We start from the raw sequence: 23,834 nt of genomic DNA on the forward strand, positions 1-23,834 counted from the left end.
TATGTCTACGTGTCCGTTAGGCCCTGATCACGGGACTAGGATATACGAGGGTGCCTTAGGCATCCCGATTTCCAACATGTATATAGAAAATATTTGGATTTATAATAATTATGCAATAGTTGTAGTATTTGTAGATTCAGGGGAGCAGAGTAAAAAATCAGACACTCGTTGTTCCCGGACACTCAGTGTCCGATTACGTTACCTCCATAAAATATCTTTTCCTACTTATCTTTTGATCACTTCATTATCAAATAACAAACTAGGTAACTATTTACCTACTACTATTAAGTAATTATGAACACTGCATCGAATATATATGGCGATAACCACCTACCTACTTAGTTAACTCCCTATGAATGGCTGCGTAGTAATTTCAGAAATTTATAAAATACAGGCCAGAGGTAGGTAATGATTAAGATGTATCTCGATAGTTCTTGGCATTCTGGAGTTTCCTTCCATGTAACTATGGATCTTTGCATAGTTTGACATGATTTACTTCCCCAGAATCTGTCTAGAAACCTGCTAGCTAGTTAGGTCTGGATTACCCTACAGAGTCACAAAAGTAAATAAATACATAAAATCGGCGGCCATAGTAATGCCTATGTACCTACGGAGTAAGCTAGAGTACAATATTAAATACAAACCTAGTGTAATTTAAGATATTTATATAGATTTATCCGCTCTATACCTAAATTGAAGTTAGTTAATACTAGGTCCGTACATGTTCCCCTCCACAAAGTACACTGCCCCTCTCCACTGAGTCCACATGGCCTCTTTTATATCTCAACTCTCAAGCCTAGATGTAGTGATCTGGATTCCTTCGGAGCTCCACCAGCCAGCATTCATCTGACGAAAATATTCAAACGCATCGGACGGCTCAGCTATCTCACTCTTTTCAACCCTTTTTCTTCTAAGCTCGGAGACGTGCAATGGCGACTGTTAGCAATCCGCTTCGGGATCCCAATACTCTGAGCAATTATAATAACTGGACATCTACTCATATCTCTGCAAATTTTGACATTTTATTTGAACAGAAAAAGCTTGTTGGGAATGTTATTTATATACTCAAATCGACTACTCCCGCAGAATGCACCGATATTATTTTGGACACGAGCTATGTGGATATTGGTGGCGTGAAAATAGATGGCAAGACCTCTTCCTGGGAACTTCTTCCTCGCCTGGAACCCTATGGCGCTGCACTAAAGATCAAACTTGATCAGGGTGTAAATCTAAATGAGACCATCGCTGTTGATGTATGTTGCGACGTGGATTTCTGCGCTATTTTTACCTGGCCAACCCAACCAAACTGACAGATATCTAGATTGCAGTAGAAACCACTGATAAATGCACTGCACTTCAATGGCTGTCGCCAACTCAAACATCGAATAAAAAACATCCATATATGTGTAAGCTTGGCACCCGCAGAATGAAAAGAGTCCAAAAGAGAGAGGATGGGGGGAGGAGGGGGAAAGAAGGGAATACATATTGACAATAGGTAGTTTCGCAGTGTCAAGCCATCCATGCACGGTCCATTTTCCCATGCCAAGATACACCTGATGTCAAGTGTACTTTCGATTTCAATATAACTTCCCCACTGCCTGTCATCGCCAGTGGATTACCGGTTGATAACCCCGCAGAAAAATCGTCCCAGCCTGGTGATAAGACCCTTTATCAATTCAAACAGAGGGTTCCTATTCCAAGTTATCTATTTGCTCTTGCTAGTGGGTAAGTAAAGCCAACACTCTCGTATTCATGGCTAAACTCGACCTATCAACAACAGTGATATCTCGGAAGCAACCATTGGACCCCGAAGTGCCGTTGCAACAAGCCCCGATAAACTTCGAGAATGCCAGTGGGAGCTTGAAGCGGATACAGAAAAGTTTATTGATGTGATTGAGGTTTGCTTCCTGCGAAGTGTTAAACTGAGCAACATACACTAACCCGCACCTAGAAAATTGTCTACCCCTATGTTTGGGGTAAGTATAATGTGCTGGTCCTGCCTCCAAGCTTCCCATATGGGGGTATGGAGAATCCAATTTTCACATTTGCCACGCCAAGCATCATCTCAAAAGTAGATCTCCTTGCTTCTCAATCAGGGCAGTAGCCGTCGGTCAACACTGACATGAGTACTAGGATAGGGAAAATGTTGATGTAATTGCCCATGAGCTTGCGCATAGCTGGAGTGGTAACCTTGTCACCAATGCCTCATGGGAACATTTCTGGTTGAATGAAGGCTGGACAACTTATCTCGAGAGACGGGTTTGTGTTTTCCCCTATCATGTCCCCTATTGTGTCCTTCCGATGAAAATACAATTTCTCACTGACCACTCTTTAGATATTAGCTGCGGTGTGAGTAATCTAGGATAGCTAAAATTGTTGACTTTTTCAATGTTGATTAATTCTAGTCACGGTGAACCTTATCGACATTTCTCAGCTATTATTGGCTGGAAAGCACTTACTGATTCTGTGGACCACTATGGACATGATCATGAATTTACCAAACTAATCACTGACCTTAAGGGGAAGGACCCTGACGATGCATTCTCAAGCATTCCCTATGAAAAGGGATTTAATTTTCTATTCCATTTGGAGACGTTGGTTGGCAAAAAAAAATTTGATGAATTCATTCCCTATGTAAGGTTTTGATAATTAACCTGGAGAAATATCCGCTAATTCCTGCGTTTCAGTATTTCACAACGTTTAAAGGAAAATCGCTCGATTCCTACGAATTCAAGGACGCTATTTTGAGCTTTTTTAAGTCAGATATTGAGGCCACTGAACTTCTGAAAATGCTTGACTGGGATGCATGGTTCTATGCGCCTGGACTACCCCCAAAGCCTTCCTTTGATACTTCTCTTGTTGATGTTGTATATGAGCTATCGAAAAAGTGGAAATCGTTCCCCGAATCGTTCAAACCGCAGCCAAGCGATGTTCAAGATTTGACCGCGAACCAGGTCGTGGTATTCTTGGAACAAATTCTGTTTGAGCACTTGCTCACACCTGAACTATCCCAACTCTTGGGTAAGGTTTATGGACTTGCTACAAGTGAGAACATAGAGATCGCCAATCTGTATTTCCAAATAGGCCTGAAAGCTGGCGATGAAAGTGTTCTTGGACCAACGGCAGAATTGTTAGGAAAGGTTGGGAGAATGAAGTTTGTGCGACCTCTGTAAGTGTATCCTACACTTGAGTAAATAAGATTCACACTAATTGGATTGTATAGTTATCGCAACTTGCACAAGTTTGATCGTGCTCTTGCGATAGAGACTTTTGAGAAACATAGAGACTTCTATCATCCCATCTGCCGAGCTATGATTGAGAAAGACCTTTTTGGAACGAAAGGCCTATAATTGACTGAGCATAGTCTTATGCTTTGTCTATTTCTATATTACCGCCGTGCGGCCCGTGCCTGACAATAAATACACTTCGGAATAGTTTTACCAATATATGGAATGTTTGCCGCCAGGTAACTTCTATTATTTGGCTCGAGGACATACTCCGATATATTTATATTGAGATATTAACCTATTGATACTGGATTCTGAAACTTGGCTATGTCATCAGGTATATACAATACATTTTATGTTGTCTGGGTTTATTAGGGAATCTGTCGCCAAGCGGAAGTATCTAGATTAATACAAAACATAAGAAGATGAAAGACCCATGCACAGAATTATGCAAGCTATCATAATGGTGAAATTACCGTTTCACATGAACCATATTTCTATCCAAAACTGAATACCCGAAAATGCCGAGCTGCTCACTGTTTCGGTTACTCAACCGGAGTATCAAATCTGCCTCATTTACTTGCGATAACTCCGAGATCACTCGCCTCATATACACGACAACCCGGGCAACCTTCGTCCAGTCTAACTCAGTCCCGTCTGGTTCTGTGTGGCTCGCTTTCCATAAATTTCTCCAAACTGCTGCCCCCAAGACAGCGTCTCCTTTGACGATGCCCTCATCATAAGCTGCAAGAACGCCTCGCCACTGGATAAACAGATCCTTCAGAAATTTGTTTCGAATAGCACGACTGGTCAAGCCATGCAGGGCATCCATCCTATGCTCAGCATTATGTGAGAAATGGTCGATCAAGTGTCTCGAATATGTCTGGAAACTTTCGTGTGATGGTAATGCACGTAATCGAACGGTTAGCATGTACATGTGCAGGAATGTGATTTGCGACCAGGTAGAAAACGTCGGAATGAGTCCCAGATCTGTCGCTCATGAAATTAGTTACACACTAACATCTATTTAGGGAGCATTTTCGGCTCAATGGGCTGAACAAACCTTCATACCACCACCCAGCTCCTACACCAAGGTCTTCACCAGCTGCAGTTTTAGTGATCTGTGTCCCCTTCCCAGACAGCTGGGGGATACTGTAATCCGCTTGACTCGAGCAGGCCTCGAAAAGTTTTTGTGTCATTCCGTATGCCACATATGTCTCTGCTGCAGCACCACTGCCCGGCATCATAACCCGAGAGAGTCGTGAAGAGGCTCTGTTGCTTTGCAGAACAGGGCTGGGAGACGACAGGGCTATTGGTCGCAGCTGTCGACTCAGATGATGTACCGATTTCGAATTATAGCCCTGGAAAATACTACTGCACGTGTAGGAATAACATTGCAGTGTTGTGGACAAAATCGGTGACTTCTTAAGTTTTTGCTCCTACGGCTCAAAGTCCAATTAGTCTGGAGGACACTTCTCAGAAATTTTATCGAGCTGATGAAGAAGCATACCTGAAGTCTCATGCATCGAGGATTGCGAATGCCCCGCATCCATGTGCTGTTTAAGTTCTGGCAAGGCATCTTGAAGCATAAGTCAGATTTCTGAATTATTGAAGCGCTGAACCATGTCAATCTTGCCAAATGTGGTCCGCATCGCCTGCTGCATTCAATGTTTGCACTGTTTGCCAGAATATCCAATAAGATAGAGCCTTGGCAGTGAGAAAAAGTTTCCTCGTTTTCTGCCTACACCGCCCGCCTGCTTATACCTATCGGTAATTCCGCTGTTCAAACGTTTGTCAGGTGCATGTAGCATACCAATCATCTGCCTCAATAACACCTGTTATACAACGAGTAATCCGAGCATAAATCTCTCATCCCATCCTAGAGATATTTGGTATGCTCTGCCTACATGTTCTGCGTGATCTAGGTAGGTTGTAAGACAGAGGAGGTGTCCGGTCAAGTCGGGGCCAAGGGGAGGGGTGAACGAGTACTTTATCCTCCTACTGTATGTCTAGTACTCTGTACCTACAGAGCATAAAAATTGCTAGTTATACTACTTACCGCCTAATACGCCGGCCTTCCCACCAATTATCGAGGTTGCAACCCGCTTCATTGGAAGACGACACCTGATCATTGCACTATACTATTGTTCAGGAAAACCTTTGTGTAGCAACTCTATCTTTATTTCTGCAAATTTCTCCAAATGTCCGAACTAATGATGCGGACGATGGAATAAGATTATGAAATTCAATATGATTATAGGAAGAGTGATATAATAAATGTAGAAATGAGTGGTGGTTTAATATGTAATTGTACATGTATAGTCTATTACTAGAACAAATTTAATATCTATCGATAGATAACCAATTGTCTGCCTAACACCTTCCACAGAGACAGTAGGCCTAGTAGCATACTGTCCATTTGTTTTAGTGAGAATTTGAAGATAATGGGATCGAGTTGAACCCTGATTAATTCGCTTGTCTGACATTTCCCGATTACTGTGATAGATATCAGGGCAGTGGGAAGAGCATCAATATAGATTTCTCTTTTCTAGCTCAATAGGAGCTGTATGTGTTAGTTTAATAGGCACTTATAATGAGCATTATCTGGTGGATGTGGACAAATGGTACATATATTTGGAGAGCTTGAACTTGCAGTGAAATATCGCCGCCGATGGAGTGGCCGAAGTATAATGTTATGTGCAGAAATGTACCTGAACTGTCCGGCACAATCTCAAATTAGTAAGTGATAATGTTTTGCTAGTAGTTTGTGTCCAATTTTGAATGAGAGGTACTGGACGTAGTGAGCGCCTCCATCGCAAGATAGTGAATGTATACAATTTACTTTCCGCGATATATAGAATATCTCCTTCTACACCTCTGTCCAAAATTATGGGCAAGGCATTGTGGCTGCAACTGCCCCTGTTTTGCTGCTAACCCCCAACACGACTCGTTCCAACCGCTTCTCAAGAAGCGGAAGGATTTCTGATAGTCTGTTGGGATCTCTCATAACGGCTGGAACATCCTCTCTGGTAGTTGCCAAGACCTATAGAGACATTGTCAGCTCCCATTTCTCTATTTGTGGGTGTCCGGGTAGCTGTAAATATACCTGGCGGACAGTCTCGTAATCGCATTCTTTGGACTGGTGTTCACGAATCACTTCCAGTCTTTCAAAATCAATATACACTCTCGTATCGCGAAGGCGAAACAGAACATTATCAAGCCTCATGAAAAATCTCAAAAGCAGAAGCAGACGGTTTGGCATGACACGAATCTTACATGACAACGTCGTGATCCCATTGTCAGCGAGTTCATCTTCATATAAAACGACATCATCGAAAAATAAGATGGGATCCGGACGTTTTAGCAATTCGACAGGAATGGGCTTGTTTGTTTTCTCAAACGGCGGGCTTCCCGCAAGAAGAGTACCCGGATAGTCTGTGCTATAGGACCAGTCAAATGGTTTGACAACTTCTTTGATCCCTTCGTGGTTTTTCTCCCTACCCTGATTGTCAACGCCGTGCTTCAAATAGGGAGCCCGACATACCTGCTTTTTTGCCATTCTTTCGAATGTGCAACTTTTAACATTGATGAGCCTGTCTTATCTACACGATCCAAGGCATCAAACGCGTTGAAAGTGATGCCCCAATTTCCCATTTCATAATCAATAGTTACATAGTTATCACCAAAAATCATCTCTGGTGGGGCGATACCCAACTGGTTTGTCATGTCCTCGATCGGATCGGCTTTGAGTATAGGTCGCTTCTGAGTAGAAATCCTGAATCCCTTAACAGATATGGAACTTGGCTTTTGGAAAGCCGACATATTTGTAGCCGGGTGACCAGATGTTACTGTAGCTGTGGCATTACTGGCAGCCAAGGTTTCCTCAGGCGGTTCATCCGAGAATATCTAAATACCCCGCGGTTTCGGAGAAATGATCAGTCCGATACGTTGCTGGGGTGATCTGTTAAGGAACGGACCTTAGTAAACAGCCGAACAGCTCCAATTTTATCCTCTTTCCCTCACTCTCTCATTTTCCCCCAGTTAACTAATGGATGCTGCTTTATAATAATGCTCAAATAAATCACGGGTATCTTCAGCTACTGTACTTGTTTTTTGCTCTCTATTTATTTTCCTCAGCGTATCAGGATGTCGACTAAGGCACTAGAAGCTCGTCTCGAGCACCTATCTGTCAAAGATGAGAACGAGTCTGGGAACAACCAGGGCAGTTATCCGAAGCATAAGGTAATATCTCTGTATTTATAAAATGGACGCTCAGCTAATGTTGGCTTCCAGAGCTCTCTGTCAACAGCGATGTCCCTTTCAGGACTTGGGACTGCAGCACATTTGACAAGTGGGTCAAATAGGTCAAACCTGTTAAAACTGGCACTACAAAACACCAATGACAATAAGGTGAACGCAATGAATGCTAGCTCTTCCCCTCCAAAGGGGGTCACCATATCACAACGCAATATAGATGAAAATGGCGATCAGCGTCACCCCACACTTTACGAGCAGCCAGCACCAAAAAAGCTACACCTTGGAATGTTCGAGATTGGTAAGCCTTTGGGAAAAGGAAAGTTTGGCCGAGTTTATCTGGCCAAGGAGCGATCTTCAGGCTTTGTATGTGCACTCAAAGTCCTTCATAAGTCTGAACTTCAACAAGGTGGAGTGCAGAAGCAAGTCAGGCGTGAGATTGAAATACAAAGCAACCTACGCCATCCTAATGTTCTGAGACTATATGGCCACTTCCATGACAGCAAGCGGATTTTCTTGATCTTGGAGTTCGCCGGTCGGGGTGAATTATATAAACACCTTCGCAAAGAACATCGGTTTCCCGAGTGGAAGGCTGCCCAGTATATCGCTCAAATGGCTGCTGCTTTGAAATATTTACACAAGAAACATGTCATGCACCGCGATATCAAGCCCGAAAATATTCTTGTTGGGATCCACGGCGAAATAAAAATTAGCGATTTTGGCTGGAGTGTCCACGCGCCTAATAACAGGAGACAGACAATGTGTGGCACATTGGATTACCTCCCCCCTGAGATGCTCAAGCCAGGAACCCAAGACAGCTATTACAATGAGAAAGTTGACTTGTGGAGCTTGGGCGTGTTGACCTACGAATTTTTGGTTGGAGAAGCACCTTTTGAAGATACCCCAGTCATGACCCAGAGACGGATTGCTCGAGCAGACATGGCGGTGCCTTCATTTGTGAGCCCAGAAGCTAAGGATTTGATTAAACGAGTATGTCCACATCTGATATTCCAGTAACATCCGCTCTGCTTACCTTTTATAGCTTCTAGTACTCGAGCCAGAGAAACGAATTTCTCTTGACGAAATACAGCGGCATGCCTGGATTTTGAAACATTGTGTCAAAGATGAGAAAATTTTGAAGCGGAGTTCAGGGTTATCGAAAGAGGGTAAAGTTTGAAGTTCGCATCAATTTGCAAGCGGGTATTTTTTTTTTTTTTTTTTTTTGGTGTTGGATTTCTGTTCCATTGTTCGTGCATATCAACCTTCATGGGGCTGAGGCGTTTTTCCTAAGGGGTTTTGTATTGGAGTTCAGAGTTGTCTTGTGCGGGATTTTCTTTCGTTCGGGGTATGCTCGAATACAGTTGCATCTGATATATCTGGCGAAGAGCATTGGGCGTAATACATTGCAATGGAGTTTTCCCACATTGAGTAGGTGGTAAGAGTATACAAAAAGGGCGTATGGTGTTATCGGTAAATCTCGTCGAACGGTCGCGTGTCTCTGAAGCAGCTGTCCCAAACTTCATTCACAACCTTTTCCGCATGTGCCTCATCTTTACACGAGGGTCTTGCCCGTACAGATAAAATGGCTCTTCTTCGCACGCATTCCTGATGCTGCTGTGTGACTTTCCACTGACCTCGTCGGAAAAACTCTCTTGCCCATCTGCATTCTCCGCTGAGCGAGCTGGCACGAATCTGGAATTTAGTCGGTAAATTGAATTTTGTGGTCACAGGGCAGGTCTTGTTCTTCCTACCTCGGTGCAGGCTGCATGCCGCAGGTTATCTGCCCAATTAACTTTAAATCTTAGATGGTCATAGGCATGGACCATTTCATGGGCCATTGTGTCCTCAAGGTGCCCTTGGTCTTTCATTTCATTTGCGCAGAGAAGAATACCATATTCGGGATCAAATCCCCCAGCCTTCCTGTTTGTGCACCTACGGCAGTAGATGTTGTGGCTAGAAAGATCTCCTCCAAGTTGTCGAATATTGTCGCTCAGAAAACGAATAACTGGGCCTGGAAGAAGTTCATTGAGTCACTTGCTATCCATAGAAGAGACGGGATTGGAAGCCCACTCCACTGAAGTAGATAATCTCGCTGATCTTCGCAGCGCTTGCAGTCCGCAACTTCATTTCGAACATCTCTTGCAACCCGGAACTGTTCCTTTCCCTCGTCTGACATCTTCCCCGACAACATGGCAAAGATATTGCGCCATTGGGTCCATACATCGTTACCTGGTGTATATCCTGTGTCACGATGATCATCTGAGTGCGCGGCCGCGCCAGGCCACTCAGAGTCAGGCATGTCGGAAAGATGTGAGCACTAAATTTTCCAAGAACAAGGTGTCGAGGAGAAACCAGGATTTTGCCGCAATTCTCCGCAATGGCGGTGACAGGTTGCAGAAAGAAAGGACCTATTATTGTAGTAAGGTATTGTGCCGACCTTTGGCTCTAGAAATGATATTCAACATCTTAAAGGGAACAGCGGTATATTCAGAGAGTCTGTATTGGGTGGCTTTGAAATTAAACCACATCTGCCACCAACACAATGACCTCTCGACGGCTGACGATTGTCATCAAACTAGGTGCCGACATCAACCTGATTTCACATTACGCTTGAACCATTTTAACTTTCTCTACAGGAACAAGTTCTATTGTCGATGAAAATACACACGAACCGATTCTATCAATTCTTACACTTATAGTTGAAACAACTGCGAAACTTCGCAGGGAGGGGCACAATGTGGTCCTTGTTTCCTCCGGTGCTGTTGGCGTGGGTTTGCGGAGGATGGATACAGGTGAAAGACCGAGCAATCTTCCCCGCATACAGGTATAACTGCTGTTTTTACTGGGTATTTTGCAATAATTGACCGAATTTTTTCTGGAAGGCTCTAGCAGCTGTTGGGCAGTGCAGACTTATGACTCTTTGGGACGGCCTATTTTCCCATCTTCGGCTTCCAGTTGCACAGATACTTTTGACTAGGAATGACATCGCAGATGTAAGGCCCTCCATGGTTGTACGTGATATAAAAATATGCCCCCTAATATACTAATAGAGAACACAATATATAAATGCGCAAAATACGTTCGCGCAACTTTTTGAAATGGGAGTAATCCCTATAGTAAATGAGAACGATACTTTAGCTGTTTCCGTGAGTCTAAACCAGCTCTTATCCCCTAAGTAAGACTGACACGCAGCTAGGAAATCAAATTTGGTGATAATGACACATTGTCTGCCATAACAGCTGCTATGGTCAAAGCTGATTACCTTTTCTTAATGACGGATGTTGACTGCCTTTATACTGCCAATCCACGGCACAGCCCAGATGCGCGCCCAATTGAAGTAGTCTCTGATGTATCTTCACTGGAAGCCGATGTCTCTTCTGCTGGCTCGTCTTTGGGTACTGGGGGCATGAGCACGAAGATCGTAGCTGCCAAATTGGGTACGAGTGCTGGCGTGACAACAATTATCACTAAGAGCTCGAAACCCGGTAATGTCCATGAGATTGTGGATTATCTCCAACGAATTGAACGTGACACTTCTGCGTCTCCTGCGGCCCTCGAAAGTGAAAGCAGTCAATGTCCGCCCCCCCCGCTCCATACACGTTTCTTGCCATCTGAGAGCCCCATACAATCTCGTTCATTTTGGCTACTTCATGGGCTAAAACCACGCGGCACAGTTTATATTGATCATGGGGCATATAATGCCCTCCTAAACAAAGCTGGTCTCCTCCCAGCAGGTGTCATAGAGGTGGACGGCCACTTTGCGCAACAAGAAGCAGTCAAATTAGTTGTGGTGCAGAGAATTTCGCCGAATTCTCTAAATGGTGATTTTCTCCATCATGGCCAAGAACCCAAGGAGGTTGGTCGTGCATTGGTCAATTACAGTAGCCATGAAATCACACGCATAAAGGGTCACAGGAGTACTCAAATACAGTCTTTACTGGGATATGCAGACAGCGAATATGTTGCTCTTCGAGAAAATATTTCTTTCCTCAAATTAGACGATTCCCTGCGAAAGTAGGGAGACTGCTAATTGATTTTGCACCTGAGGATTTAACTGATGAACTTTTTTTTGTACATTTCCTGAGCATTGAGGTTGAGGATGAATAGTTACGAATCCTGACAATATTATTTGAGGCGATTAACTTGTTCGGGACGACAAGACATCTATAAACCAGAAAATTTATATAGTAGACAGATTGTATCATGGCAAAGGCCTCTCTTCTGGCTCCAATAACTAAGATTCAACGGTAGCCAAAGCGTGTGGGTAGATGTGTTAAGGCTACCTCGAGATGATTCAAAATATGAAACCAAAGATGGACGTGTTTTGTTATATTCTGCGCGTCCACTTGAAATTTTATACATATCATGGGATTTTAGTCTTTCCATCTTTCTAAGAACCTCTTCATATGAATATCATGGGGATGTGGCGCCGGGGAGGCCTAGATACAAAGGCAAGAACGTTAGATTTCTAGATACGATAGATGTGAGAGGCTAAGAGCCGACTGAACATTTGTATTACATACAGTATTCTCAACGCTGACCACAGAGTATGTCCGAGAGGCAGAGATTGTAGTCTGGATTTTAGGCGCAGGAAGGTATGTCGTCGCAATATCATAAGCGCTGGCGGGAAACTGAGGGACAGGTGACGACTTTCCGGGAATTGTGCTCCCAGGCTTCTTCGCCATTGGTGCATATCTTGTAAGCCCTGTTTGTAGTTGATAAGGGATTGTATATTCCCCTACAACTTCTTTTTTCCGCAAATCCCCATGGCCGTGAACTCCTTTTATGGGACGAGGAGATGAAAACAAGCCGGTCATTTCAGTAACTGTAAACCGTTCTGAATAGTTGATCACCATGGTCTCAGGCCCGAAAGCGACCATTTTCAGGAAACTGTTAAGCAAAGGCAAAGGATGCCCTTCAGCAAAAAAAAATACCAACCACATATAATGAGTATATCAGATAGTCTTACTATGCCTCTGGTTTGTCAATTCTGATATCTGGTTGGACCCTGAAGGAGACTGAGTTTCCACGCGCGAAGATACCATCTTTAATGACAAGATCCACTTCTTCCTATATAGGCCCTCTCGGTCAACCGGTGATAAGGATGAATGTTCGACAATATAATGGGAACCCACATAAGAGTCAGGTGTGTCTCGGACGGCACAGAGATAGAGATTATATAGGACTAGGTCCGATATATGAGGAAGCTTTCCAGATTCTTTCCAGTGAGCCGTTACAACATGCCCTGTTTTCATTACTGTACCAGTCACTGGCTCAGTGAATTGGACATCTGCCAAAACAGTTGAGAGCAAAGTAAAAATTAAAGTTAGCGAACGGAGGAACCTCATGATAACAGTACTATGTTCACGTTGAAGGCAAAAATAAAAAGTATAAGTGCAGAAGCTAAAAGAACAGCACGCATAAATTAATGGGTGGCAGATGGAAAGGGTTTACACCCTGCCAACCTGGAACCTAGAGGTCACACCCCCTGTGAACCACCGGTATGCAGAACTCCAGGTTAACATAACAAACCTGCCCCCCTTCCGTCTAGTATACATACTGGTAGTAGCTCAAAAAAGGGTGGGGCGGCATACTCAGGCCCTTAAAGCAGCAATAGGGTGGCATGATCAGATGCGGAATCCACCACCAACCAAATTTGGTCGATCAAACAGCCAAGCTCGGTATGCGAGGAGCTCAAGCTCTTATATTTCCCTAATCTTAGCACACTCACTTACATATATGAATGCAAATCTTTTTTAGTTTGTGTATTTATTCCCTTCTTTTATCAGATTAGTTTGAATATGCAAAATCATATGGGTTGGTCCATTGGTGGCATAGCTACCAGTTTGCTTGAAGGAAATCCCATTGCTATTGCTATTACGGCGCTCATCGCTTTTGGGCTACCGGTTTTGTTGCACCTAATTTTCTACCAGACGGTTGCTTCTCCGTCGCTCTGTAATTTTCTGCTTATTGGACCGAGTGGAGCAGGCAAGACGGCTCTTCTGTCGCTGGTAAGTCTGGCTACTCTTGGTATCTTGTGGCCTTTGGCAGCTATCGCTGACGTACGAATACCTGACTTTGGCAGCTTGAAACAAAATCATCATCTCTCGCGAAGCAATCGCGGCTCACACATATGTCTCAAGCATCCGCCTTAGCTACAGTCAGCCTGCCCGCCTCCGTTCCTACTGCTTCGAATCGCTACCGGTCCGTCAATGACTCCTCCTTGAAGGATATTTCTAGAAACCCGATTAAATATCGTTTGAAGGATACCCCCGGCCATGGAAAACTACGTGAGTCGCGGGTGCTCTCAGAGCTCCACTCAATGCTATCGTCGAAAGACAACAAGTCCAAGCTACGCGGAGTTATCTTTCTTGTCGACACTGCTGCTCTCTCCGAGGTGAATGCTTTGCGGGAAGCAGCTTCCTATTTGTATGACGTGCTCTTGATTCTCCAGAGACGTGCTCTGAGGAAGGGACGATCTTCAATCAAAGCGGCTTCTGAAATTCCTGTACTTGTTGCTGCCAACAAGCAAGACCTCTTCACTGCCCTGCCTTCGAGATCAGTGCAGGAGAAACTAGAGGCAGAGATGGATAGGATTCGCAAATCTAAAAGTAAGGGTATTGTGGATGTCAGTGCAGATTCTGTCATAGAGGAAGATGAGGACGAAATTCTGGGAAGTAGTGATATACGGAATACCTTTAGCTTTAAACTTTTGGAGGATGAAGTCGGGGTGAGAGTTGAAGTTGTTGGTGGTGCTGTCAAAGGCGACGAGGGAAGCATTATTGGGACAGGTGTAAGGAAGTGGGAAGAATGGATTGGCCAGTGCCTATGACACTCGATGACTCAATCTTAGATGTCGATGTATTTAGGAAAATAAGGGTTGGAGGATTCATATCTAGTTGCGGGTTCAGCTGTCTGGTGCATACATAGATCATAGTCATGTCTAGCCCGAGTTGCCATGATCATCCATTTCGCCAATATCTATGCTTGAAGAGGATCGAACACACGGCTAAAGTGAGGGATCTGCCAAGAAAAAATAGGGGAAAAAAGAAGCAGCAATATAAAATGAGGAGTCAATTAGGAGCCAATGACTCCAATAAGCCCCGGAATTTGAGCTAGTATTAACTGCGCTAAGTGGTGTAGGCCTTATCTATATTCTATATAAATCAAGCAAGTATTCCCCAATCAAACCCTGGCCCGCTACCGTTCAGCTCCCATATAGGTGAGCAAAAACTCGACAGTGGGTTCCAATACTTGCATCTCGGCTCTTTGAGTTCAGAAAGCATTCTTATTATGATGAAGCATCCACGTGAGTAGGTCAACTTTCGTTGCGACTGCAACCGGCTTCATTGCACCATGCTCATCTTTTTCGGTAACAATAGCTGCACTGTTCCATTCAAAGAAACGATTTAGGACACTAAGAGGTGTGTCCATAGTGATCTCCACGAACTTGCGATTTTGGATACGGGGTTGTGAAGCATCGTTCAAATTAGTTCCCTCCAGCCTCGAACTGATCAGTCCTATGTCCCTAGGATCAGTGACAATCTCGGGTATTTTGCTAAAATTGAACATGACATCTGCGACAGGACTCTTTCCTGTGGCCCGTCCATGTGTCAGCCGGCTAAGAATATTTCCTAGTGTAATTAATCCAACAAGCTTCTTTCCAGAAGACGCAAGGACAGGAAGTTGGTCAAATCCTCTATCTCGCATTATCTCAATTGCATTCTCGCAGGGTGTATTGGATTGGACCGTCGTAATTGGCTTCAATCGCAATGAATTGACTTTCGATCCAGCAAAGTCATCCCGTTGTTCTTGTGGCGCCGTGGAATAGGAAGGAGTGCCGGCGAGTGGAGAGGGCAAAAGTCCATTTGCAGCGAGCCAGTCATCATCGGCGAACTGTATCAGTCAGAAAGAGCACTAGTAGGTATCTAAGAAATGAGCGAACAGGCCTTCGATTACCTTGGTGAGATAGCTTCTTATACTATCGGGCAAAATGACAACCACCACATCATCTTTGCCAAAGACGTTGTCTTTTGCGGCTTGCACCAGAGCTGAGATAGCACTTCCGCTGCTTCCACCGATAAGGAGGCCCTCCTCTGCTATTAAGCGACGAGCATATTGGAAGGATTCTTTATCGTTGGTTTTGTACCATTTATCAATTGCGTGCTGGTCGAGAACTTCAGGAATGAAATCATATCCAATGCCTTCAACTTTGTAAGGTTCATTTGCATGTTCCTCGTTGAGGGTTGGGGGGATAGCAAGGATAGATCCCTGTGGGTCTGCTCCTATGACATGAACGTTGGGGTTGTGCTTCTTGAGACCCCGAGCTAACCCAGTGATGGTCCCGCCTGTGCCTGCACCGGCGACAATAGCTTTAATTTGTCCATCTGTCTGGGTCCAAATTTCTTCGGCAGTACCGAACTCATGAGCTAATGGATTGTTTTCATTTCCATATTGGTCCAAGATGTGAGCATTCGGTAGCTCTTTCTCGAGACGCTTGGCCACTCCGATATGGGACTCAGGCGAATCATATGCCGCCTCGTTAGGAGTACGGATGATGGTTGCATTTAATGCACGTAAAACGGCTACTTTCTCAGCGGACATCTTTTCGGGGAGCGTGATGATGGTCTTGTAGCCTAGAAGATGGACAAGGGAGAGTCAATGAGGCCGGTCGCGAAAGAACTCCAAGGAAGACTTACCTTTGACAGCTGCGACAAGGGCGAGCCCAATACCGCTAGATGACATGATGTCAATATGATGATTAATTCTAGCAGTGGCAGCAAGACCTACGTATTTCCACTTGTGGGTTCAATTAAAGTGTCACCAGGCTTTATTCGGCCTGTACGTTCTGCCTCCTCAATCATGCGCAAGGCAATTCTGTCTTTGACACTCCCGCCTGCATTGAAGTATTCTAACTTCGCAAAAACAGTCGCCTCGATTCCAAGACTACGAGGAAGCCTATTTAAGCGCACTAGAGGGGTATTGCCGATTTGCTGGGTAATCTTGTCTAGAGCCACTGGAGGAGCGGCTGGGGTAGTAGAGGAGGACATATTAGTAAAGGAAAAATTGGTGAATAATTTATGTGACTAGGTGGGATGCCAGAAGAGAGACCATAAAATCGAAGTTATAAAAGATGCAAAGGTTTTTAGTTGATCCACAAAAGGCAGGTTTCGCAACAGGGGGAAAAAACTCACAAGAACGGTACCCCTCCCGATGGTAGCCGTTGGCCGCCACTATTTTTCGTATGACAGACTAGTGGCATAATACCAATAGACAATATCAGTATCGGTATATACGCCGTGTCTACCTACCCTTGCCAAAGTAGAAGGTTTGTAAAACTGCCTCTCAAGATTTCTCTTTTTATCTCAATCGTGGTGAATTGAAACCAACTATATACATACCTAGTATATCTAACTAGTTATTAAGGAAGATTCACTGCACTAGAAAGGGTACTGGCCGTAGATAGGCTAGATAAATCTTCTAGTATTCTGGCACTACAGGTGGTTTAATTAAGCTATCTGGTACTTACAGAGCAGCCAGTAGCACTAATAATAGTTATTAAGAGTACGGAGTAGTCTGTTAATTACTCTGAGAGCCAGGATACACTGTAGTACTCTGTAACAACTTACTAGATAATTAGTAAGGATTCGGCATATAAAGCTCTTTCCAATGCGTGGCATCTACTTCAGTATGTACAGTTACACCATATCAACTAATTAAGTTGAAGCTTTCTGAATGGATGCCCATCTAACGTAATCCGACACTGAGCGTCAAGGGTAATTACCGCTAACCAACACCTCCTACATCATCACCACCACCACTGTCCCATATCCATCCATATCATCAAAATGGTGGATATTTCTAAAGAAGAGCGAATTATTCTAGCCCTTAATGCATTAAAAAAAGGCCATTATATCTCTAACCCAAAGGCTGCAGCAGCATTTGATGTCAACTACCGAACCCTTTATAGACAAGTTAGAGTTCTTGCGCGTGCTGATAGACTTGTAAACTGCAGAAAGCTATTAGTTACCAAAGAATTTACTTTTTTAGCATGGATTCTTAATATATATCAAGGTGATTTACCTCCTTGGATTGCAACTGTCCAGTATCTAGCAGGATTATTGCTCTCTCCGTGGCTATTATCCTCCTCCTTATCTCCCACCCCTTAGTATAAAGTGGGTAAAACGTTTGTAAAGCATCGTCCAGAGCTACGCTGCAAATATAATCGGAAGTATGGCTATCAACGCGCAAAATATGAAGATCCAAAGCTTATTTATAACTGGTATAAACTCTCCCCCAATACCAAGCTAAGTATAAGATTCTGGATAAAGATATCTACAATATGGATGAGACTAGCTTCCAGATGGGTGTTATATCAACTACAAGGTTATTTGTGGCTTAGAAATAAGAGGAAGTCGAGCAAAGAATCTACAATCAGGGAATCGCAAGTGGGAAACTTTTATTGTTGCAGTTAATTCTACTGGATGCGCATTACCTGCTTAGATTATTCTTGCTGGAAAGAAGCATCAATACGTATTGTATAATTCCACAAGAATATCGGATCAGTACGAGTGAGAAAAAGGGGCAATAGGGCCAACGGGGACAACAGGAACCATAGGCCCGAGAAGTTTAAACGCCCCAGCCCTTTACAGTTAATACCGGAAATTAATTCTTAATAACTTAACTAACTTAAATTAATTATGTAATTGATAAATTCTGTATAAATAGAAGTTGCCCCTTTATATTTACAACCACTTGGTGTGAGCTGCTTTTCTACTCTAAAAAAGGCATATAAAAAGAGTGTTGCGGAGATAATGCTTTGAGAGATTTATTTTATTTACGAGAACAACTTTTTATCTTATTATCCTACAGTTTATTAACATGCATTATCACCATCTAATATCTACAGTGGATTTAGAGCAACTGGTCAAATTCCTTCAGACCTAAAGAAAGTACCTTCGAAGCTTTCTATTAAGTTAAAAACACCAACACCTCCATCTTCTGCTCATAGCAATAAAATATTGGCCCACGGAAGACACCTGGGGATATTCTGGCGCATTCAACATCTCCAGACAAAAAAAAGCAATTTATCTGCCTCCATAATGATTCAGGCAGTTGATAAGATAATTAAGGGTGCGCAGAAGAATATACAGGAAGCTATTTTAGTTAAATATTAACTACATCAGTTCTATGCAGCGCAGGAGAAGCAGGACAAGCCGAAGAAAAAAATGTCTAATAAGTTTATTTAAAATGGGGGTAGTCTTACTGGCTTTGAAGCCAAATAACAAATACACGAGTAGTAGAAGGAGAAGGAAATATCCCAGAGGAAACGAAGGCCCCAGACATGTAGCAACTGTGGCCAAATTAGCTATAACTGGTTGAAATATGTAAGTAAATAGCTTTAATTTATTATTATCTCTTAATTTTATAATTATTCATAGTGGTTGGTGGTAATAGTGGCGTAGGTGCTGTGCGCTTGAAAATCCGTTGACACTTCGGTGTCCGATTACGTTAAACCTATTTAGGATTCTACTCTCCTTGGTATGGTCTAGATCTGTGGCTGTGTCAGGAGGATAATTAATCTAGAGAGTAAACATGGCTTATTAACCGCTTCCGCACCTGTCTTTCTCCCTATTTTTCTCACTAGAAAATATACAAATACAAGTCAAAGACCGCTACACGTAATGTTTGTTTGTTAACCTATATATAAGTTAACTAATCATTATTCTTTTCTAGAAAATTTTACTATTAACAGAATTTAACTGTGCAGGTTAGATTGTCAATTTTCTATTTTTTTGAACACAATATACTTATCATGTTATCATTAAGTCATTTTGTGCGATGATTATTATTAGACTATACTTCATCCTACAAGTTTTAGACATACTCCGGAGTACTCCGTACAGCATACAGCTAGGTGGCATCAATGACTCCATTCTGAGGCCTTGCCAATGTTTTCCATATGTGCATATTGATAATATCATGATACAGTTTAAGACCCTGCCAATGTCGTGGTCCCTGAAGATCGAGGGGCTTAGCAGGCTAAGTTCTAGCTGTCTTAGGTATTTGTTAAAGGTGGGTGGGTGCTGATCACTTAATACAACATGCTGATATGTATGTCCGTAAAAGTAATAATAAACAAATACTAATAATAATATGTTTTTTTTCCCCCAAAAATATTGTGGCAGCCAGCTCACACCCCTGGTTGTCACTTCAGCACCACTTCTTTTACTCTTTCAAGTTTTCATACACCTGCATATCGATCTTCCTAAATATCTACATTGCGAACTCTGCTTGTCGTGTCAATATGGGAAGCGCCGAACAGCTGCCTTTCGCTCAGCAAGAGGATTTAAGAGACAAAGGGGAACCTTCTAAACAATTCCCAAGATCGCATGAGGACTCTGTGCTCATGCTTCCTACACACAGTGACAATGCACCCCACCATGGTGTATTCCACATTAACGCTGCGGGAGAGAGTGGAAGACGTGGAGTTCATCCAATCCATTTCCTAAAAGTGTGTTTTAAGAGTACCTGTACACTGTCAATGCTAGTGAATATTCTTTGGCCGGTTGTTCCTGCAGCAATCGCTATCTACTTTGCTTACTTTGCTCGACGGGACCTTCCTGTCTGGATTTTCTCTCTTAATTATATTGCTATGGTGCCGTCAGCCAATTTACTTGGTTTTGCGGGCGGAGAGCTCGCGAAAAAGCTGCCCAAGGTGTTCGGTGTCCTGTTAGAGACGACACTGACATCGGTCGTGGAGATAGTCCTTTTCATGGTTCTGCTCCACAAAGATGAAGGAGGAAACCTTATACCTGTAATCCAGGCTGCTATTTTGGGGTCTATCTTGGCAAACCTCTTGCTCTGTTTAGGACTATGTTTCTTTTTCGGAGGGCTTCGTCGCGAACATCAGTCTTTCCATGAGGCTGTAAGCGAAGTGGGCACGGGGCTCTTGCTGGTCGCGGGCTTTGGCCTACTGATTCCAAGTGCCTTTCACTCGGCATTGAGCGGAAGCCCGTCGAATATAAATATCTCACCAGAAGAGCTATCACATTCCACTCTGGTCATCAGCCGGTCTACCTCTGTCATCCTTCTTGTGGCTTTTCTGATGTGAGCTAGCTTATGTTACCACCTTTGACTAGCGGTTTCTCCTGCTCATGCTATGCGTTAGGTACTTGTTCTATAATCTGCGCAGCCATCATAGTATATTTGACGAAGTGCTTGAGTTGGATGAACACCAAGACGAAGATCGAGAGAAAGAACTCAAGCGAGCGAAGCTTACATTAACTGAATGTTTTCTAGCTATTGTCATATCATTGGTTTGTGTCTGCATGTCGGCAGTGTTCCTGGTCCAAGAGATTGAAAGCATTGTTCACGAAAGAAACGTGTCGGACAATTTCATGGGCCTGATTCTTGTTCCCCTGGTCGAAAAGGCAGCAGAACATCTGACCGCCATCGATGAAGCCTGGTGGGTGAACCGTCTCGCTCAACCGGTCCATCTGGAGAATTACTGACACTGTGTAGGGATAACCAAATTAATTTCGCACTCTTCCATTGCCTTGGTCCATCAATCCAGACGGCCTTTCTGAATGCACCACTCGCAGTCCTAGTAGGTTGGGGCCTTGGCAAGGATATGGGCCTTAACTTTGAAATATTCATGATTGTTCTGGTAGTCCTGTCTATCCTCGTTGTGGGTAATTTCTTGCGTGACGGAAAGTCCAATTATCTTGAAGGAGGACTTTGCGTCTTGATTTATGTGATCATCGCTGTTACAACGTGGTATTACCCCAAGGTCGAACCTCAGGGTATCAAGTTGGCCCACCATGAAGCATAAGCCGTACATATTTAGGAGGGAATTCATACACAGTATGATACTTTCCCTGTGGACCAGGGGGTGTAGTATAGAATTGGAGCTGTTTCTGTTATACACAAGAGTATGATATTAATAATGCACATTTGTAGGTGGATTAGTAGCTCTATGTTGGTGGTTAGTTAAACTGTAGCACCTCCACTTTTGTGTGGGGCGGTCAATAGTTTGCTACTGGACCAAGACAGCATTAGCAGGTACCTCTGGTATGTCTGAACCAAACAAACAAAGGGAAGCTCAATGGACCCAGTCAACATTGTCCTGTCGGCCTTCAAATCTCATGATATTCATATAAAACATGACGAAATCAAACTAGCTCTCAATGATGAAGCCGCCAAATCGGCCTTGGGACTCCTGGTTGATGACACTCTCCTGTCACAAGAAGAGCTCATCTCGTATGCCACCATTACCAGGTCGAACCTTACACTAAATTCAATTGACTAAATAAATGACATTAAATACCAGATACTTAGAACTAGGAAGTTCTGGCGCCTTAGAGACCCTCAATCTCTCGGACGTGGATATGACTAGGCCATTCCTAGACGAAGACCTTCGGGGTGCGATCGAATCCTTGAACACATCAACAGCCGCGATTCAGAAACAGAATGAAATCTTAGCATTACAACACGACTTCCTGAACAAGCAGTTTAGCATGGAAAGCGAACGAAAACTTGGGCATAAAAAGGACGCGGAACGCCTAGGCCAAAGACACGAATCACGAAGGCAAAGTATAAATACAATGGTAATGATTTCTTACGAGATTTCAGATGATGGGCGCTGGCTGATTTATCTCGTATAGGCTACTGAGTTGGCCCACGAATTGAGCCTGACTCTGAAAAATGAGTCTGAAAAGGCGACAACTGACGGAAGGAAAATACTTTCCGTGCTGACAATCTTGATGAAGGAGGATGATAGGATATTCACTGATATAGAGAAACTTGTGACTGAAGTAAATACAACTGGCGATGACGCCTTATTCGTCAAGCATACGCTGGACCTGGACACACGGCTCTCACAATATGTCGCCGAAGAAATACAGCACCGGCTTGACAGATCATATTTGGAAAGTATCCAAGATAGCCAGAAGCCTGGACACTGTTTAAGAGAAACCGAAGATGAAGGTATGGCTACATTGGAGGACGAATTAGAATCTTTATATCCAGAAATCGATGTCCTCGCCGAGATTTCTTCAAAACAGCGGTACGGGGAACCCATCTTACGTGAGCTTCACAATCGTCACGGCAAAATGCGCATCGCTGCCCACAAAAAACTCGACTACGTAAGCCTCTTCTCAAACTTTACATCACAAAATCTAACTTAAATTAGATTATAGATTTGATAGCTGAAATGATAGTCTCGGCCGAAGACTTCACTAAATATTTGCAGGACCGCGAATCATTTTGCAGTACCCTCGAGACTTTGAGCGCCACGCTTCAATACGAGGTGGGCGAACAATTCCCAAATCCACATACCGCAAGGCGAGAAACATGGAAGAGACGTCCTGTTCAGCCTACGCCGATGCCTGCTCCTTCCGAGGGTAATGTTGGCCTCCTTCCCGAATTTCAGTTTCTCGCTGGCCTTTTGCGCCGAGTCAGTATGCCTTCTGAATTGGTGTTCCGAGCAGAAGAGGATGGGTCCATCGTTGCTCTACACGAGAAACGACTGCACATGTTCGAGTGCTCGAGCAGTTATGCGTTCGCTGCAGATGCATCATTGGTGGCAGAAACAGCCCCAACTGACAGAGCTACCCGACTTTTGTCATTATCTCTACACCCAAGTGATCACGGTGACTCTTTTTGCCATGTGGGCCATGAGAATAGCCTTCCGCAACTTGAATTACAGCTGCGGCGTATCCAAAAAGATATTGAACAACTAAACTGGGACGTGCTTCATCGACGAGACAATAACCGGAAGAGTTTCATGGAAAAGTGGGCATGAATTAGAACAATTATTGATCAAATTTCGTAGCTCCAGAGCTCCTGCAAGTAAAAAGGATACTATCACATTTGTTGTGAAGAAAGCTGTTTTAGACCTCGGCGCTCTTTTACTAGTGTCAGTATTCACTAATCATCTGCCAATAGTTAGTCCACGGGGTGCAATTCTATGTGGCTGGTGCGATGTAGTTCCGCGCCACATGATTTGCATAGTCATGTCTCTTGTCAGCCATCTTATCAAAGGGAAGATTAGAATTGTCCACATGGCATAAAGAGGTATAAGGGATGTAAGCCTGTTGCCTATGAAACCAACTGCTACGAAATACTTGACCTCACTAGCCAGGATCTCTGAAGAGGTTTCATCTTGGTCGCCCAAACATCCCTTTCACTTCATTGTATGAGGCTCTTAATGAAGGGCTCCTAGAAGTAGAGAAAAATATCAAAACAACATCTCAATTAGCGCTGCCCCTTGTCCAGAAGAAAGAGAGAAAGAAAGAAAGAAAGAAAAAGGACTGAAGGAAGGATAAAGAAAATAACCAAAATAAACTCCCT

At 43.6% G+C, this 23,834-nt stretch overlaps 11 protein-coding genes across 11 annotated transcripts; 6 read left to right on the top strand and 5 right to left on the bottom strand.

Annotated features, from left to right (window-relative positions):
* Positions 1-929: 929 nt before the first annotated feature.
* Positions 930-3,350, top strand: ATNIH1004_001200 (bifunctional aminopeptidase/epoxide hydrolase; the record flags this gene model as incomplete). Its single annotated transcript, XM_033565900.1, has 8 exons — positions 930-1,253; positions 1,565-1,725; positions 1,781-1,898; positions 1,952-1,976; positions 2,343-2,349; positions 2,406-2,598; positions 2,688-3,169; positions 3,224-3,350. The coding sequence occupies 8 exons, from the start codon at positions 930-932 to the stop codon at positions 3,348-3,350; spliced, it is 1,437 nt and encodes a 478-aa protein (XP_033431657.1).
* Positions 3,351-3,699: 349 nt separating this feature from the next.
* Positions 3,700-4,806, bottom strand: CBP3 (uncharacterized protein; the record flags this gene model as incomplete). The annotated part of the gene is made up of 3 exons (XM_033565901.1): positions 3,700-4,217; positions 4,291-4,666; positions 4,738-4,806. 3 exons carry the CDS (start codon positions 4,804-4,806, stop codon positions 3,700-3,702), a joined length of 963 nt encoding a protein of 320 aa, XP_033431658.1.
* A 1,290-nt stretch (positions 4,807-6,096) lies between these two features.
* On the bottom strand, positions 6,097-7,049 carry ATNIH1004_001202 (TIP41 family protein; the record flags this gene model as incomplete). The annotated part of the gene is made up of 4 exons (XM_033565902.1): positions 6,097-6,102; positions 6,163-6,270; positions 6,334-6,724; positions 6,772-7,049. 4 exons carry the CDS (start codon positions 7,047-7,049, stop codon positions 6,097-6,099), a joined length of 783 nt encoding a protein of 260 aa, XP_033431659.1.
* A 324-nt stretch (positions 7,050-7,373) lies between these two features.
* On the top strand, positions 7,374-8,658 carry IPL1 (aurora family serine/threonine-protein kinase; the record flags this gene model as incomplete). The annotated part of the gene is made up of 3 exons (XM_033565903.1): positions 7,374-7,469; positions 7,521-8,471; positions 8,524-8,658. 3 exons carry the CDS (start codon positions 7,374-7,376, stop codon positions 8,656-8,658), a joined length of 1,182 nt encoding a protein of 393 aa, XP_033431660.1.
* Positions 8,659-8,945: 287 nt separating this feature from the next.
* On the bottom strand, positions 8,946-9,780 carry ATP23 (mitochondrial inner membrane protease ATP23; the record flags this gene model as incomplete). The annotated part of the gene is made up of 3 exons (XM_033565904.1): positions 8,946-9,173; positions 9,233-9,492; positions 9,552-9,780. The coding sequence occupies 3 exons, from the start codon at positions 9,778-9,780 to the stop codon at positions 8,946-8,948; spliced, it is 717 nt and encodes a 238-aa protein (XP_033431661.1).
* Positions 9,781-10,579: 799 nt separating this feature from the next.
* On the top strand, positions 10,580-11,499 carry ATNIH1004_001205 (glutamate 5-kinase; the record flags this gene model as incomplete). The annotated part of the gene is made up of 2 exons (XM_033565905.1): positions 10,580-10,627; positions 10,678-11,499. 2 exons carry the CDS (start codon positions 10,580-10,582, stop codon positions 11,497-11,499), a joined length of 870 nt encoding a protein of 289 aa, XP_033431662.1.
* A 355-nt stretch (positions 11,500-11,854) lies between these two features.
* ATNIH1004_001206 (putative beta-1,6-glucan biosynthesis protein (Knh1)) lies at positions 11,855-12,361 on the bottom strand (the record flags this gene model as incomplete). Its single annotated transcript, XM_033565906.1, has 2 exons — positions 11,855-11,920; positions 12,005-12,361. 2 exons carry the CDS (start codon positions 12,359-12,361, stop codon positions 11,855-11,857), a joined length of 423 nt encoding a protein of 140 aa, XP_033431663.1.
* A 921-nt stretch (positions 12,362-13,282) lies between these two features.
* ATNIH1004_001207 (signal recognition particle receptor subunit beta) lies at positions 13,283-14,313 on the top strand (the record flags this gene model as incomplete). Its single annotated transcript, XM_033565907.1, has 2 exons — positions 13,283-13,492; positions 13,567-14,313. 2 exons carry the CDS (start codon positions 13,283-13,285, stop codon positions 14,311-14,313), a joined length of 957 nt encoding a protein of 318 aa, XP_033431664.1.
* Positions 14,314-14,756: 443 nt separating this feature from the next.
* Positions 14,757-16,531, bottom strand: CYS4 (cystathionine beta-synthase CYS4; the record flags this gene model as incomplete). Its single annotated transcript, XM_033565908.1, has 4 exons — positions 14,757-15,377; positions 15,441-16,117; positions 16,181-16,267; positions 16,327-16,531. 4 exons carry the CDS (start codon positions 16,529-16,531, stop codon positions 14,757-14,759), a joined length of 1,590 nt encoding a protein of 529 aa, XP_033431665.1.
* Positions 16,532-20,136: 3,605 nt separating this feature from the next.
* On the top strand, positions 20,137-21,315 carry ATNIH1004_001209 (hydrogen/calcium exchanger domain-containing protein; the record flags this gene model as incomplete). Its single annotated transcript, XM_033565909.1, has 3 exons — positions 20,137-20,591; positions 20,653-20,949; positions 21,006-21,315. The coding sequence occupies 3 exons, from the start codon at positions 20,137-20,139 to the stop codon at positions 21,313-21,315; spliced, it is 1,062 nt and encodes a 353-aa protein (XP_033431666.1).
* Positions 21,316-21,588: 273 nt separating this feature from the next.
* ATNIH1004_001210 (uncharacterized protein) lies at positions 21,589-23,286 on the top strand (the record flags this gene model as incomplete). Its single annotated transcript, XM_033565910.1, has 4 exons — positions 21,589-21,743; positions 21,814-22,090; positions 22,148-22,627; positions 22,675-23,286. The coding sequence occupies 4 exons, from the start codon at positions 21,589-21,591 to the stop codon at positions 23,284-23,286; spliced, it is 1,524 nt and encodes a 507-aa protein (XP_033431667.1).
* Between the last annotated feature and the right edge of the window lie 548 nt (positions 23,287-23,834).

This window comes from Aspergillus tanneri, assembly GCF_003426965.1.
Source record: "Aspergillus tanneri strain NIH1004 chromosome Unknown AapTan_2_pilon_pilon_pilon, whole genome shotgun sequence".
Taxonomy (NCBI): Eukaryota; Fungi; Ascomycota; class Eurotiomycetes; order Eurotiales; family Aspergillaceae; genus Aspergillus; species Aspergillus tanneri.